Source organism: Leptonychotes weddellii, chromosome 8 (genome assembly GCF_054177405.1).
Source record: "Leptonychotes weddellii isolate Sample4059 chromosome 8, ASM5417740v2, whole genome shotgun sequence".
Classification (NCBI taxonomy): domain Eukaryota; kingdom Metazoa; phylum Chordata; class Mammalia; order Carnivora; family Phocidae; genus Leptonychotes; species Leptonychotes weddellii.
The window spans coordinates 83,150,661-83,168,497 of NC_138376.1; the positions used below are offsets into that span (position 1 = coordinate 83,150,661).

Here is a 17,837-nt window from a genome sequence, read left to right on the forward strand (position 1 = left end):
TTTTTTTTTTTTAAAGATTTTATTTATTTATTTGAGAGAGAGAGAATGAGAGAGAGCACATGAGAGGGGGGAGGGTCAGAGGGAGAAGCAGACTCCCTGCTGAGCAGGGAGCCCGATGCGGGACTCGATCCAGGGACTCCAGGATCATGACCTGAGCCGAAGGCAGTCGCTTAACCAACTGAGCCACCCAGGCGCCCCCTTATGATTTTCTTAACATTTTCTTTAGCTTATTTCATTGTAAGAAGATGGTATATAATACATACAACTTACAAAATATGTGTTAATCAACTGTTTATGTTTTTGATAAGGCTTCAGGTCAATAGTGTTAGTACTTAGTCCACAGCTATCAGTAGTTACTAGGTAGTATAGTTTAGTCTTTACCATTTTATTTTTTTCCCTTTTTTTAAAAGATTTTATTTATTTGAGAGAGAGAGCAGGGGGGAGGGGCAGAGGGGGAGAGAGAGAGAGGGATAAGCAGATTCCCTGCTCAGCAAGGAGCCCGATGCGGCTCGATCCCGTGGCCCCGGGATCATGACCCGAGCCGAAGGCAGATGCTTAACCGACTGAGCCACCCAGGTGCCCCAGTCTTTACCATTTTAAAAGACTTGTTGTGACTTTTAAGTCTCTCTTAATCTTCAAGGTCTGCCTCTGTCCCTCTACTTACTCTTATCTGTTATAATAAACCGGAACTGTTTAACCTCTAGAATTTTTCCCAGTCCGAAATTTGCTGATTGCACCTGCATGGGGCATTTCAGTATGTTTCTGTGTTCTCTGTCCTGTCCTTTTGCCTAGAATACTTGTGTTAAGAAGGCAAATTAGTTTCAACTTGATTGATATATTGGGAACATCTGAGCATAATGAAGCTCGCCCGTGTTTATGTGCAATGTCTAGGAGAAACACCAGGTAAATGTAGAAAATGGCTCCCAGCTGAACCGAGCTGCATAGGAACACACACACCTCAGACGTCCGGCACAGGTCACCACATCCACCACATCCACCACATCCACCCACGTCTGATGTTACAACCTGCCTCCAATTTCAGAGAGCCCTCCTTCCACCACTTCACAATCACTCCCAAGCTGCAACTCTTCCCATGCCACCACCTCAAACGTCAGGGAGCTTTCAAGGTAGAGTGCCAAATTTAGTATAGTATTTCTGTGTTTCTTGACCATAAAATACATGTTAAACTGTTACTGTTTTTATCAGGTTACTCTATATTTTAATGTGTCACTGAGAAAGGGTTTTTTTGTACCGCACTTTTGCCGTAAGTCCTGTAGTTTTTAATGCATGATTTTGCATAGTGCAGAGATCTTTAAGACCATATGACATCACAACTGGTTGTATTTCCTGCAGATTGGCCGCTGGGTCCAGAGGCTTAATCAGACTCATGTTCTGTCCCTTTGGTGGTGTATTCTCTCCACAGAAGGCTCATAATGTCTGGTTGTCCCTGTTTTTGTGAAGTTGGCAGATACCAATGCAGCAAAGGCATAGATCCATTATTTCACTGGGGCAGCAAAATGGTGCTATTCTAATTCTTTTATTTCCTTGTCATCTATCTATTGGAATGCTTTTATAAGTAGCAATTTTATCTACAATTTAGTACAGTTTATATAGGAAAGGCAAGATAAATGCTTGATTCTTTGCTTATATTTATCAATTTTTAAGATAATGAATTTGTTTCCCATCATTCCCCCAAAGATAAGCTGTTAGGCTTTATTTTATAATATGATGTCATTATGAACTCATGGATTTAAAATACTTGTTGGGTTTCAGTTATTTGCGATTACTGTTCTTTTTGAAGTTCAAATCTTTGGCCAGTGAGAGCCTCTTCAAGTTGTCTCCCAAGGCCTTTGACATGACCCTAGTAAATCTTTAATAGCTTTCTTGCTATCTGATAATAGCATGACTAAACAGCAGGTTCAAGGCTCATTTTGTAATTTCCTGTCCTGGAACTGAAACCTGCCATTTCTCCCGGGAGCTCTGGTTTCTTTAAGTGAGAAGTGACACTTCAGAACACCAATCTAAATGCTAGGAGTGTGTAAAGCTACTAGGTTGGTCCTTGTAGACCAAGTCAGTGGATAGAGCTATATAGGTAAATACGCTTTGTGAGTTTAAACTGATATTTCCAATACAGAATATTTTACTTATTAGCCTCTATTATATTGCATATTTATCTCCCTTCTTGCACATTGAAAATCATGATTCTTTCAAGGACACACAAAACGATGAATTTAGGATATCCTATAATTACTTACTTTTTCCACATTACATATACAACAGTCTCAAAATAACAGTATTAATACCATCACTAGTATAATTACTGAAAATAGTTAAAAGTTTTTGCATACATTCTCCCCATTTTTTCCAGTTTTAAAAAGGTAGGTAGGCTAAAGATACAGTCATTACATATCATACTCTCACCCTTTATTCCTCATTAAAGTTTAGTTTCACAAGTCACTATGTGATTACTGCTCATCACCAATCCTTATGTCAGGGTCTCTCTTATAATTTGTGTGAAACTCATTCTGCAGTCGATTCCTCAGGATCAAGAAGGGCTTGTGGCAACATTATTCCCTAAAGTTTTACATATTGAAAAGTCTGTGTGCCCTTTATAATTCAGATTCAGTTTGGCTGAATATAAAATCCTTAGCTCATGATTCCTTTCCTTGAGCATCTTAAATGTATTACTCCATTTTCTCGTGACATAATAATATAATGTCAAAGAATATGATGATAACTTACTTTTCTTTCCCTTACAAATCACTTGCTCTTTTTGCCTACCTGCCCAAAGAATTTTTACTTTTTCTTAACTGTCCAAATTTTACTAAAATATGTCTTAGTGTTGGTTGTTCTGGTTTAATATTATCAGGTGGCACTGTTCTCTTTCAAGAAGTAATGTCAAGTTTTTATACAATATTTTTACTTGAGGTACAAACATACAATAAAATGCATTTATCTTAGATGTTCAGTTTGATGCATTTTGACAGTTGTGTGTAGCTGTGTAACCACCACGAAAAACAAAAATAGAACATCAAATCCTTTTTAAACGCAGGAGGTTTTTTCAATATTAGTTCTTAGCATTTGCTCCATTCCCTAGCATTCATTTAATCCTTTAGGGACAACCTTCCATCCATATGTTGGATCTTCTCTTTCTAGCTATTTGTCACTTTCTCATAAATCCTTTTATCTTTCTTCATTTCTTTTTGGTTTTAAAAAATTCCCTCCTTCCACCTTTTACTTCTTTTAAGACATACATATCTGTCGTGTTTATTTGACCCATGTTCCTTCTAGTTTATTTCTGAAATGTTCTTTTACTGCTGATTCTTCCCTAGTTCTGTAACCTCTAAGTTTTTCTAATTCTGACTTATGAGTTCTTTCCTGTCTTGTATCATATTCTCAATGTCTTCTGGCTCACTCTGAAATTTGTAGTTTTGATCTGTTTTGTGAGCATGTCTTTCCTAGTGTACTTTCATGATCTGTAGTGATATTATTCTGCTCCTTATTCTCTTTTACTTCTTCTAATAACCATGAAACTTTTTGTTGCCTGTTTTTATGTAAAATTAGGTTTCCTAGGTGTTTAGAAGGAGGTGTGGCTTTAGAAGGAAGGTCGCTTTTCTGACTTCACAAAGCTCCCTCTTGTGCTGTTTTCATGTAGTGTTCGACAGTATGGCAACTTGCTTTCTGAGACTTTCTGGCTCTGTCCCCATTCCCTCTTTGTCGCTGTTGCCCTTCTATCCTGCATAACTTTGATTCCATTCACAGCAACACCTCCTTGTGTGGGCCTGTCTTGGAAGAGCGCCCTTTCAGATCAGTTTCAAGAGTTCAGAGAGGTTAGGCTGCTCCAGCCTCAGACCTTACCAGGGACCCCCTTGCACTCACCCACTGTTGGCTATTTTGGGGTTCTGCTAGTCTCAAGTCCACCAGATGTGCTGTTTTTTCCCACACAGATGCTGACATCTTGCAGATTTCATAGCTATAGGAAGTTTGTCCTCATCTGTTTGAATTGAGCATTTAGATACCTTGTCACCTAGTTTTGTTGTAAATGTCATCCACGGGTTTTTAGTTTTTTTATCTACTTATACGGTCTGTTTTTATGTTGGAATTTCAAAAGATTCAAAAACTGTGCCGTCACCACGACCTCATCTTCCCAGGATCCCCAACAGCAGTTTTAATGGGATGATTATCAAAGTACCAAATTCTGGGTACAAGCATGGCAAATTACAAGCCTTAAAAATATAAATTCCCGGGGCACCTGGGTGGCTCAGTCGTTAAGCGTCTGCCTTCGGCTCAGGTCATGATCCCAGGTTCCTGGGATCGAGCCCCGCATCAGGCTCCCTGCTCAGCAGGAAGCCTGCTTCTCCCTCTCCCACTCCCCCTGCTTGTGTTCCCTCTCTTGCTGTGTATCTCTCTATCAAATAAATAAATAAAATCTTTAAATATATATATATATAAATTCCCTTTGACCCTACAATAATAATTCTAGAAATTTAGCCTAAAGGAATAATATAATTAGGCAAGTGAAAAAATATGTATACAAAGCTGTTCTGGACTGGACTGGGGTGTGTTTCCCCCTATCCCATTTGTAACTCCCACTTTTCAGTGTGTTATCCCAAACACCATCTTATTTGGAGTTGTGAATTGTCCAGTCTTGTTAGATTTGAATTATCAGCTGATATAGACTGACAGAATTTAAAGATACATACCTTCAAATGTTGGTCCATAAATCGACTCTCCATCATCTCCTTTTCCTTCTACTATATCTGAGAAATAACAATAAACAAACATTAGAATTTTGAGACTAAAAAAGAGTATGGTAATGGCCGGGGGAAAATGCTTTAAGTTATGATTCCACTTATACCAATGACTAGAGTAAGTTATATGATACATAATTGTTCAAAATCTAAACCATGAAAATATTACTATAATGATTTCACTTGTATTTTGTAAGCACTCTAACATTCATGATCCCATTTTTTCCCCTGATAACTCTTTGAAGTAGGCAAAATTATAATGCAAAACATTTGAAATGATGAAGTATTAAATTATAATTGTGGTCATAATTTAAAGGAAGTGTGTTCATATAAATTCGGCTTGCCTCACAAGTTATTCCATAGTCCATCTTGCTTTTTAGGAAAATGGAAAGACCAGACTGAGAGAATGAAATAGGAACAGTGAGGTCTTTTTAGAAGAGGGATAAAAACAGATGGCTCTAAAAAGAATCAGTGTTCAAATTTTCATTCCTTGGAACCCCAGAGTGATAATTCATTTATTTAGCCAGTATTTTGGAAAGGAAGATCCCTTATAATGTAATGAGGTAGATTAAAAAAAAAAAGTATTTGTCATGTCCCATTTTGCATTATATGCATTATACACATACTTTTGCTCAGGCAGTGCTCCTACAGTAAACATCCTCCATGCACAAACGACTTTTTCTGTATCCACAGGTGAAAGGGAAACAAAGGTGACTACTGGAAATAGCGGACTCTGGTGGAAATAAGGGTCTCTCAGCTCTGTGCCCCCGGCCTCCCCATCAGCACCTCTTTACTTCCTTTCCTCTCTCATTCAGCCTCCTTGAGTACAGTGTACAATACAGCTCTGTTGAAAGACTGTGCCATTTTAACTCAGTGTGAGTGAGTTACCTGTAATAAAAGTGCACTGTAAAGAAATCAGATGCAACAGCAAGCATGTGGAGAGAATTTATTCAAGACAGGCATGTAGCATTTAAATTCCATTCACAAACTGGTTCAGAAGTTAATCATTAATCCTGAAGTCTTCAACCCTACTCTGCCTGATACTCCCCGCGTGACTCACCCAGAGCCCTCAGCATCTCCCAGGGGCACACTGCAGTGGCGGAAGGCTAACTCCAGAAATGGGGAAGTCACACGTCCTCCAGCATCAATTCCTTCTGATCCTAGAGTTGGCTTTGCTCAGACAAATCGGCCTGTGGTTCACCACCCCTACTGACTCACTTCAGCATCGGTGATACTCCTTTGCCGTCTCTCCAACACCCACCATTCCTCTTGCCCTTTGTTTCACATCCTCCGGGGAAATTATTTTTTTAAATTTTATTTTATTATGTTATGTTAATCACCATACATTACATCATTAGTTTTTGATGTAGTGTTCCATGATTCATTGTTTGCGTATAACACCCAGTGCTCCATGCAGAACATGCCCTCTTTAATACCCATCACCAGGCTAACCCATCCCCCCACCCCCCTCCCCTCTAGAACCCTCAGTTTGTTTCTCAGAGTCCATAGTCTCTCATGGTTCATCTCCCCCTCCAATTTCCCCCCTTCATTTTTCTCCCAGGGAAATATTTTATACTGACACCATTTCAATCAGTACTTGAATTCGGCCTTACGTATCTGATGTTATTTCTGTACTTCTGACGACAAATTCTACAATGCAGAGTAATGGTTCAAATTTTGATTTCAATCTTGATGTTAGTTACCTTTTCCAAGCCTGTTTCCTCATCTGTATAGACAGGAATAATGCTTAGTGCCTCCCAGGTAATTCTGAGGATTAAATAAAATCACGTTCTACCGACAGCACTTGGTGCAGCTCAGGGCAGAGCGCCACGCTCATTCACAGGGGGGCCATAGTCACGCAGCATTGCATGCTTAGGGAATGCATCTTCTCATTACCACCGTCTTCACCATCATTATATTGATGATGATGATGATGATGATGATGACAAAATGTATTAAACTCTTTCTCAAGAGGTCCTTCAGAAGGCAGTAGGCCTTGTGGGAGCCACAGACAGAGAATCCCACCAAAGTGGCTCTTGATAGCTTCTTTCATTTTGTACTTTAGAAATGTTTAGAATGTATGTTTCCTGTTTATCTGTTCATTTATTCATTCATCCTTTCAACAATATTTTTTAAGCCCTTACTATATACCAGGCACTGCTCTGGAACCCGGGGATATAACAGTGAACAAAATAGATAAAATCCTCTACCTTCATGGAACTTATTTATAGTCTAATGAAGAGAAACAGACACTAAACGAATTCTCTAGGAAATATGTAATAGTATGTCCAGTGATGACAAGTGCTATGAACCAAAAATAAAATATTTTAAAAATAAAAATTAGGGGTTGGAGAGCAGCAGGGAAAGGGGTGAGGAGACCTGCGTGGATAGGAAAGTGGCAGTTTTAAATAGGATGGTCAGGTAAGTCTTGCTGAGATGAACTCTGGGCAAAAATCCAAACAGATTAGAGGCTGAAGCAAGGGGATCTCTGAAGCATAGCTGGGTAGGGTGTGTCCCAGGCAGAGGAAACAACAAAAGACCTCAAGCCCATGTATGCTTTGTGTGCTTGGGAAACAGCAAGGAGGCCAGTGTGTGGAGCAGAGCAAGGGTAGCTGTCAGAGGATGAGGTGAGGCTAGGGGTAGGGTAGACCGTATAGGCCCTGCTGGTCCCATCGGGCAACCAGTAGTGTTGGGAGGCATCCTAAAGCACAGCATAAAACCACATTAGCCATATTCCAAAATTCCCCCCACAGCCCTGTGCGAATCTGGCATCTGAAGGGAGAATATTCATAGAGCTTGGTACTTCCAATATACCGTGTCACTGAATCCTGAGTCCTTGCCACATCCTGTGATATTATAATTTTCCCCATGTTAGGATTGAGAAACTGATTCAGAGATGCTAAGTGCCTACGTACTAAGTGGTACAACTGGTATACATCAGCTGGGTTTGAATCTAGTAATCAGCATTTTTTTCCCAAACTGTCCTTAACATTGCTGCTTCATTATTTGAAATCATGACCCAAGATCTGTGCATTTTACTATTTGGAAATTTTATTTCAAATAAGTCAACAAACAAGTAATATGACATACTTTTCCCAAATCTTGCTCTGGGGCTCGGGAAGGGGAGGTGTACCTCTAACCAAAAACCAAAAATAAAACAAAAAGGAACATAGCATCTGAGAGCCCAGCACATAATAGTCAACACTGAACTTAGTTTCAGGAGACCCTGATACTAGTCCCCTTGAGGATGGTTTTATACCAACAAATACTTGAAAACAATCTAAATGTTCACCAGTAGGGAATTAATTATGTTGACCTTTGAACAATGCAGGGGTTAGGTGTGCCAACCCCTTGCACAGCTGAAAAACCCTGTATAACTTTTAACTCCCCCCAAATTGAACTATTAATAGTCTACAGTTGACCAGAAGCCTTACTAGTAACATAAACAGTCAATTAACGCATATTTTATATGTTACATGTATTATATGCTGTATTCTTACAATAAAGGAAGCTGGAGAAAAAATGTTATTAAGGAAATCATAGGGAAGGGGCGCCTGGGTGGCACAGTTAGTTAAGCATCCAACTTTTGGTTTTGGTTTAGGTCATGATCTCGGGGTCATGAGATTGAGACCCACATGGGGCTCTGCGCTCAGCACAGTCTGCTTAAGACTCTCTCCCCCTCTCCCTCTGCCCCTACCCCGCGTGTGTGCACGCGCGCTCTCTCTCAAATAAATAAATAAATCTTTAAAAGAAAAAGGGGTGCCTGGGTGGCTCAGTCGGTTAAGTGCCTGCCTTCGGCTCAGGTCATGATCCCAGGGTTTTGGGATCAAGTCCCGCATTGCGCTTGCTGCTCAGCAGAGAGCCTGCTTCTCTCTCTACCTTTCCCCCTGCCCATGCTCTCTATCTCACTCTCTCTCTCTCTCAAATAAAAATAAATAAATAAATAAAAGAAAAAGAAAATCATAAGGAAGAGAAAATACATTTACAGTACTGTATTGTAAAAAATCAGTGGACCCCCACAGTTCAAACTCCTTATTGTTCAAGGGCCAACTGTAAATTGGTATAGCAATATATGAAAAACTAGGCAGACCCTAAAAATTGTACATGTTTATGTTTATTGCCGTAGGAAGACATACCATATATGTATATGAAATGGGAAAATAATGAGGTTAGGTAACACTATGGGTGATATCTCATTTTTGGAGAAACTGAGGGAAAAATAGTTGATTTTCATACAAATGCCTGGATTAAACTACATTTTTCTCATCAGCCTCAGAATGTTCCAGATTGTAGAAAAATAATTAAGCATTATTAATTTAAGCCTCTGCATATTTCATCAAGTTCAAGCAAATCTCCTTACACTCTTAGCCAATTATTTTTAAATTGCTGCCTGATTGTTCCCTATGGGATACCTCCCAAAAGGCCTTCAAAATTTAATTTTGTGCTGTTAGTCAGAGACCTACTCTGTGTGAAGTCAAAGGACTGACCTGAAAAGATAGCGAAAATGGAGAACAAAATGCTTTAGCTCTTACTTTTACACTGTAACAATGTAACATCTTTGGTGAGAAATAAGTTGTTTTCAAATTCCTAGCTTTAGAATGTCTCTTAAAAGCACTGTATTTTCTAGGTGCTATTTATTTAGATGAGCTTTTTTTTTTTTAGAGAGGTGGGGAAGAGAGAGAATCTTCAGCAGGCTCCACCCTGGGCATGGAGCCTGATGAGGGGCTCAATGACTCAGGGGCTCCATCTCACAACCCTGAGATCATAACCTGAACCGAAATCAAGAGTTGGATGCTCAACCAACTGAGCCATCTAGGCGTCCACTATTTAGATGAACATTTAAAATTATATTTTGATATAAAAAATGGTATCTTCCTATCTTATATCACTTTTTAATTTGTAATATTCTGGGTAACAAAACTTTAAATTTGTTTATTTCAAAATTTATGACATTTTTAAAAAGTATGAATATCTTAATCATTTGGCCATATAAAATATCCTTTCAATATATATATAATATCTAATATAAATATATCTAATTCTATATGCATTTCACAAAGATAAAATTCTGGACATTCTGATTTGACATCACAATTAAGTTGCATTTAAGATTTTAAACTTACCTCCTCCTTGTATCCAACCATTTGGTACTACTCGATGAAAAATTGAACCTACGTAATGTAGCCTGATGCCACTTTGAGAATACCCTGCTTTTCCTGTGCACAACATCTGAAAGTTTCTACATGTTTTGGGACATGCATCACAGTATAGCTACAAATAAAAATAAAAGGTTTCAAAGATTAAATATTTAATATTTTGACAGTTATAGATTCCTACTTCTACCTCCCACTTATTAAAAAAATAACAAAAATAAATAAGAACAAAAAGCCTTTTACCTCAAAAACCAGTCTTCCAATTGGATAAAAATCAACAGAAATGTCCAAGAACACAAAAGCATGCTATTAAAATTAGGGAGAAAAAGATAATGCAGGTCAGTGTCTGGAAGAAAGTTTTAGAAATGACCAAAAATACCACAGAATAATGTTTTCAGTGATAAGATTTCAAAAGCAAGGACACCTGGGTGGCTCAGTCGGTTAAGCATCTGCCTTCAGCTCAGGTCATAATCCCAGGGTCCTGGGATCGAGCCCCACATCGGGCTCCCTGCTCAGCGGGAAGCCTGCTTCTCCCTCTCCCGCTCCCCCTGCTTGTGTTCCCTCTCTTGCTGTGTCTCTCTCTGTCAAATAAATAAATAAAATCTAAAAAAAATAAATAAATAAAACCCTTTAGTAGTGAAGCTTTGAATAATTTTAACCTACACACCAGACAGAGAACACATGGCCTAGATATCCCCTACATTGCAAGCTAGGTGTGGAAAGGAACACTAGTTGGTCCCTTTGGGAAAAAGGACAGAATTTTCTGTCCTGAGTAATTTTGGGAAACATCCAGCATGAGTGCTATGGATTTGGTTACCATATATTCTCGATTTTGAGAGAGAGCACCAATTAGCTACCCAGAGCCAGGTCACGTCCTTTCTGAGTGGGAAAACGACGACACCATACCCATAGGAGGTATGGGACCAGGGGAAGGGAAGAGAATATGCTGTGCTTTCGTGTTATTTCAGTCATGCTCATTTGGCATCCTTTCTGATAGAGACAGCTAACATTTGTGTGATCTCGTCTAGCTCTACAAAGAGGCATCCAAAATGAAAACACAGTCTCCATCACAGTAGCATTCATTTAGGGAGCAGAGTGCACCTGATGGGATACATTTCAAATCTTGGGCACCATTCTTATACATAAAGGTGCCACCTGATTTAACAAGCTACATAACTTGCCCTGCCCTATTTCTTAAGAATCTAGGAAACATAAATGAAATCACTTTTACGGTATCACTGTCACTACTTTATGTCACTTAAGCCTTTTTTTTTTTTAAGTAAGAGACTGTAATAATATTGTGTTATCTGGCATCCAGGAAGTATTATGTCCATAGTAATTATGATTAACTTTTTTGTGCCTCTCAGCTTCTGTACTACAAGTTCTGAATTATAAAAGAATAGTATAACTTTATTATAAGAGGCATAATATAATAAACAACAGGCTTGGGTGGAAAAAGAGGATATACTGGAAATCACGATTAATTTATGAAATGGGTAAGTCCATTCGGGCATCATTAAACTTCCCTCTGTGTCAATATATTATCTTTATGCAGTTGTCAAGAGTAGATAATTGGGACAATTCTAATGAAAGAGCAAATAAGCACAACACAAGGTAATGTCACCTAGCAGCCAAACATGCAAACATAATTATCTTGTATATCATTGCAACCCAGAAGTAAACAAGTCCCTGCAGCAAGAAAAATCTAGCCTCTGCACAAAAAAATTTAAGGATTTTCTCTGGAATCCAGGTCCCCCCTCCTCACTGCCATGAATTCAGGCTGTCATCATCTCTAGACCACACTACTATAGCAGTGTTCCAAGTGGTCACCCTGCCACCAAGGTCTCCCTACTCCACCCTGTTTTTGCACAGCCCTAAAACTTTTTCCAAAAAAGCAAAGATTATGTCATACTCTTTATGAAAAGTTCTGTTGGCTCAGCTTCCTTCTAGAAAAAAAGCTAACTCCTTAGTTCAGAATGGAGTTCAGAATGGACTAAGTTCAACCTTTCTTTAGTGGATTTTTTTTTTCTCCCCCTCTTTAACACCTGGGGATGTTTCCCTTTGGGGAACTCTCTACGGGACCCACCACCCTCTAAAGACACTAAAGGGGCCAGATTCTCCCTCCCCCCACTCTGTGAGAGCGAGGGTGTGGGGATATGATTTGGGCTGGATTAGTCAGGTGCTCCTGCCTGGGGCCTTGGATGTCCAGGGAATGATGCAAAGACACCAGTTGAGAAGGAATTCTCAGTGAAGGTGGCAATGTGAACCCAGGGCCAGTGGGCCCCCATGGTAGCATCCTAGCTGCACATTTCCGGGACGTGACTCTAGCCACGTTTTCCTGCTGACAGGCCTCCCTTGGTTCCCACCTGCTTTCCAAAACCTGGTTCTCCAGCTTTCCTGTCAATTGTGAGGTTACCAATATCCTTTCAATGCATCCCTTTTGTCCTTAAGTAGCTTGGTATGGTTGGTGACTGATACTCATTTTCCCAGGCTCATTTCCTATTAATTCTGGCCTCTTTGATGTCCCTTCCCTTCCCTGAATACCCCATGCACTTTTAGACCCTTGTCCTTTTGGGAATTAACTGCTGTGAACATTACATTCCTCCCCATACCCCAGAGTTTCTAGTATTTTCCAAGTGCATTGTTTATTCAACCAGACATTCACTGAGTCATGCTATGTTTCAGATTGTGTTCAAGGCAGTTAACAGTTAAATGAGGATGAAGGAAACAAAGGTCTTTGCCTTTTTACAGCTCAAATTCCTGCACAGGCCACCATAAGCAGGAAATGATTTTCAGCATATGGTTCTTGTGGCTATAACAAGCTTCTGAGCAAAATTACAAAGTACTTTTACCTCTATTGCCATTCCACCCTGATGTCTGTCTCTCACTCTCCTGGACTTCACGCTTCATGACTGTCTATTGGAAACCTCCCCAGGGCCTTAGCTTGTCTGGTCCTGCTCTTGCCAACTATGTGTCATGCTTTAAAATGTCACCTTTTGGGGTGCCTGGGTGGCTCAGTCGGTTAAGCATCTGCCTTCGGCTCAGGTCATGATCCCGGGGTCCTGGGATCGAGCCCCGCACCGGGCTCCCTGCTTAGTGGGAAGTATGCTTCTCCCTCTCCCTCTGCCCCTCCTCACCCCCCACTTGTGCTCTTTCTCTCTCTCTCAAATAAAATCTTTAAAATGTCACTTTTCTTCTCAAATTTTTCATTCTCTTAGTGCAGTACCTCTCACTTAGGTGTTAGACAGTCTAATTAAAATTTTTCATACTAAGGGTGAATGGATGATAGGCTCGAACTTCTCTGAAGCGGGGGGGGGAGCTCTTTATGTTTTAAAATGGATAATTAATGCATATAAATCTCTAATGGGGAGTAGAAATGTTTGAACAGGGATGCTCTCCCCCTGTGCAGTCGGCCTGCTGTGAGGTATGCTTGCTTTGCAAACTGTTGAGCCAAATCCTGCAACATTATATATAATCCTTTGCAACTGGATTATAGGCCACTGAGAACTTAAAACCTACTCTTAAACGTTTATATTCCTTTGTTAGGATATCAGTTATTTATGCTGAATCAATATAAATGATCAAAGATTCCACTATTTTTCTTTAAAAATTAGTGTAACTTGCCTTGGTGTCTGTTAAGAATTTAGCAGAATAATCCACAGTAAGTGCCTCATAAAGTTCAGGGGGCTTAAAATCAACTACATCCCACATCTTGTGAGCCCATTTCTGAAGATCAAATGCATCACCCAGGAGCTGATCGTTAACAAAACACATCACGTAGGAAGAATATTCCCAGATTTCATTCTTGAGTTCCTATAAAGGAAAAGGATTAAAAAAAAAAAAAAACTGTATTGGGGGGGCAGGGAACCAACCTTGCTATAAACCCACAAGCCAGAGCCCAACTGGGATAGACTCTAACTGAATCTTTAAAAAAAGGGATTTTTTTTTTGGCTATATTTTCGAATTTTGCTCTCAAATAGAATTTAAGAACATTTTTAAGAATCTGATATCACTGAAAGCAAAGAATGACCTAAAAGTAAATACTAAAAATGGTACAGTCATTGAAAGTAGACAGTGATCTGGTAATAAAAATCTGTATGCATAGCATACGTGTTATGTTAACTTGAAAACAAAATGTAGTCTCTGGCTTCATTTCTGAAATACAGTTTACTGTGTGTATACTTGGAAAGGGTAAGGATTCTGAGTAATACCTGGTTTTCAGTGCCAAGGATGGAAAGAATGCTTTTTTGAGGGAGTGGGGTCAGGGAAAGGAAATGCCTCCTGGGGGCCAGCAGGGACTTCTGGTGGACCCCAGGTGTAAGGAGGGAGAGAACTCACCTTTGTCAACACTTCCAAGTCTAAGCCCCTTAAAATGAAGTGCATTTGTGTGTTTATCCAAACACTAACAGTCAACCTCCTGAATTCCAGTGTGTGACCATGAGTAATGGCCCCTCAGAAGATAGATCTGGTTTATTATGAGCCAGTGCCAGTCCTGGCAAAAGTATGAATAATTTGGGACAGCTGTTCTCAAATTTTAGCAGGCAAGCAGAATTACAGATTCCTGAGCCCCACCCGAGTTTCTGATTCTGATTCCGGAATGGGGCCTGAGAATTTGCATGTCTAACAACATCCCAGGAGATGCTGACGTTGCTGGTCTGGAGACCACACTTGGGGAAATGCTGGTTTGGGGAACAGTTTGCCTTCAGCTTGCCAATTTGCTGCACTCCCCGCTCTTCTCCCAGATTTCATATCCCATTCCAACACCCATATTAAAACCTAGTTTGAGGAAAAGAATAAACTTCTTGAGGCTGAACTATAAATCACTGATAAAGCCTGTGGGTCAATAGTCCCTAAACGGTTTAGATTTATCGGTGTTATCACATTTTATAGAATGCAAAACTTTAAAAAGGGATATTTATTTAGCCCGGGTATGGCTAATGTGGATATTTATTTAGCCTGGTGGGAGAAATGCAGTAGAAGGTACACTTTACTCGGAGGCTGATGATGTAGATGCCTCATCTTTGTGTGTCGTCTGTGCATGAGGAGGCTTCCTCTCACGCTTAAGATAGTGTCCTGGACCCAGTGGTTTCTGGGGCTTTCCAGCACTGAGACATAAGATGCTGCCTTCTTTGGAGGGAAGAGAAAAGCTTTTCCAAAGGCCCAGAAGCCACCACTCAGGGGAGGCATTACATTCTGCTGAAACATAAGGCCAGCGCACACCTAACCTCAGATGTGCTAAGAGCACTACATATGACACAAGGCACAATGCTTACATTGAGGAAGGCCGAAAACTGGCCTGAAACAAGAAAAGGATAAAGTGACAAGTGTCCAAGAGATGAGGGTGAGAAAAGGAAGAAAGGAAGGATAGGAAATAAAGAGTAGGTGGAAAGAAGCAGCAGTGATTACCTAGAAAGCCTCATTCAGGCCCCATGAGAAAAGCAGAAGGAAGAGAACACAAAACATCCCAAGGTCAGTAAACCCAGGCTGAAGTGGCTGGAAACTGCGGAATGGAATCCACAGCAGTCTTTAAGAATCCAGTGGGAATCTGTAAAAGGAATGGGTGCAGACCACAAAGCACGAGATCATGGCTCTCCTGTAGGTGGACAGTATGAGACTGGTAGGCAGTGTAAGTAGTTTGGTGATAAAAAAAAAAATTAAACATATTTTTGTTAAGGTAACCAACTGTCTTGACCAGCTAGCTGTCCCAGTTTGTCTAGGACTGTCCCAGCTTTAGCTTTGAAATTCCTGCTCCCAGGAAAGCCCTCTGAACTAGGCAAAGCAGGACCACTGGTCACCCCAGTTGTTGTAAGGATTGGAGTTCATATATACATAAGTCAAGAGAATAGCATCTGGCATATAATAAGCACTGTGTGTAGATGTTTGCTGCTGTTCTATCTGAATTCCAATGAGAATGTATCATGGCTCTGAAAATGGTAAGACTTAAAAAATGCATTGTGGCCTCCGTCCTGCAGCACTCACGTGAGTGCACAGTGCCATGAGACCGTACAGCAACACTGTAGGATAACCACAGGGTCACAGGACGTCCTCGTGCAACCACTGCTCTGGTCAGGGGACATGGGATTTCATCAGCCACTGGGGAGATAGGGTGGGGCAGGGAAACCAGGACTGGGACTTCACGGCTCTGGGCCAGGGATGGCAAGCAGGAAGTGTACCCCATTCCCACCTCACCCCAACAGGAGGTACGGCTGGGCCAGGATGCCACCTTAGAACTCTTTGTATCACATGTTCTAGGCAGAATTACCAAATGATCAGGGTTGGTACCCGAGAGGAAACCTATCTGCCCTCCTTAGGCAGGCTCTGCTAGCCCTGGGGCCTGGGGTTCTCCAAGGGTGCTGTTAGTGGGGAGAAGGCAGAGAGGAAGCTTTAGTTAGGACAGGGCTGCCCTGTGGGAACTTGGTGCCTGTCATCAGAGCTCCATAGGCCACAAGCTCCCCCCCTCCCCTGCCCCGCACAAGCCCCACACTGTGTCTGTGCTGTAGACCACCAAGACCTTCCAAAGTAAGGACCACGAGTGCCAAGGTGTCACAGGAAGTGTGAGTAAGCAGTGTGCAGGGAGAGCGGGCTAACCATCAGCTGGGGTACATAGCAGCATTGAGAGTCTAAAACTTACCTTTATCACATGTCTTCCAAAAGAAAATCCTGTAAATATTTTACTTTTTCTTAAAATCAGCCTGGTAAAATGATTGAAATGATTTAGGAAAAGTATATAATTTAGAGAAATCAAATCAAGTTGCTCTAAAATCACTGCTCCAGTTTTTCCAAAACAATGCATAGATGAATAACTGAGGCAAAACTCTGTTCATTGCCCATACCCCAAATATTCTTTACCCGTTTTTTCTCCTGTAGATATTGATCCCATGCAAATTCTTGAAGAGGAACTACTATAGGATCTTCAAATTTGGATGGATAATTACTCTTCAGAGTCTAGGTTTCAAAATAGAAATAATTATTTTAGAGTAAGTTCTCTTTTAAGGTAGAAATCATTTCCCCCAATTTTTATGGGGGCTTCAGGAGGTTTTATACAGTGCATACCCAGGCCACACAATCTGGCTTAGATGCCCCCAGAGGCCCCTGTGCTTACCTCCATTAATTCACTCCCCAGCTCATCCTGGGGCTCTGGCTTATTTGGTCTCTCATTTCTAGAGTATAAGCTCCTTGAGGGCCAAGACTATATCCTAGTTTTCCTGTACTCCCACTAGCCTCAACATCTGGCACGTAGTGGACCATCCACACATAGCAAATGAATGAGGAAATGAACAAATAAATTTTGATTTGCCATGTTCTTTTAGGACCAGTTTTTCCCTAAATTAAGCTCTTACTAAACTTTAGGGGATCTACAGATACTTTTTTTAATGAAAAGAAGATGTTACTTTATTTTAACTAGTGTTTTATCAGTTTCAGGTGTACAATATAGTGATTCAACAATTCCATACATCACCTGGTACTCATCAGGACAAGTGACCTCCTTAATCCCCAGCCCCTGTTTAACCCATCCCCCTCCCTCTACAGATAACTTTAAACTAAAATAAATGTTATTATTTTAATTTATCGATATGTGGAGAATGACCAAAAGGATATTGCTGTGGTTACACCCCTTGGGAAGAAGTGAAATAAATATGTTTAGGCTTAGATACTGAGCATGTTTTGGTGTAACATACATTATTTTGTCTATACAAATCAGAGAAAATTCTTACTGGTTAACAATTCCTGTCAAAAAAACAAAGTTTTGCTTCCTGGTATGTTGCATTTTGCCTCCTGGTCAAGCGAGAGAAGGCAGAGGAGGCCCTAAGAGGCCTCACATTTCTGAGCAGGGCAGAGGAGGAGATCTGTCCCACAAGGAACAGTGACAGCAGGCTGCTGCAGTGGGCACCTTCTCCACTAAGGATGCTGCTTAGTGGTCTGACTGTGGCCT

The 17,837-nt window shown here is 40.6% G+C and overlaps 1 protein-coding gene and 1 long non-coding RNA gene across 7 annotated transcripts in view; one reads left to right on the forward strand and one right to left on the reverse strand.

Annotated features, from left to right (window-relative positions):
* The window catches only part of LOC115939549 (uncharacterized), a 28,057-nt gene extending 18,179 nt beyond the window's left edge, over positions 1-9,878 (forward strand). Inside the window, exon 5 of the long non-coding RNA XR_004074342.2 lies at positions 5,445-9,878. This is a non-coding gene — a long non-coding RNA (uncharacterized LOC115939549). The remainder of the gene's footprint in view (positions 1-5,444) is intronic.
* Positions 1-17,837, reverse strand: part of PPIL6 (peptidylprolyl isomerase like 6) — a 33,096-nt gene that overhangs the window by 12,516 nt on the left and 2,743 nt on the right. For 2 of the 6 annotated variants that reach the window (XM_006729465.3, XM_031023905.2), the window contains exons 2-6: positions 16,754-16,849; positions 13,529-13,717; positions 10,148-10,210; positions 9,875-10,022; positions 4,704-4,760 (exon numbers count right to left, since the gene is read on the reverse strand). In XM_006729465.3, the coding sequence (XP_006729528.1) occupies positions 4,704-4,760; positions 9,875-10,022; positions 10,148-10,210; positions 13,529-13,717; positions 16,754-16,849 (553 nt within the window). Of the gene's footprint in view, positions 1-1,190; positions 3,995-4,703; positions 4,761-9,874; positions 10,023-10,147; positions 10,211-13,528; positions 13,718-16,753; positions 16,850-17,837 lie in introns of those variants that run through there. The other 4 variants (XM_081828789.1, XM_081828790.1, XM_081828788.1 and 1 more) reach the window with 4 other exon arrangements.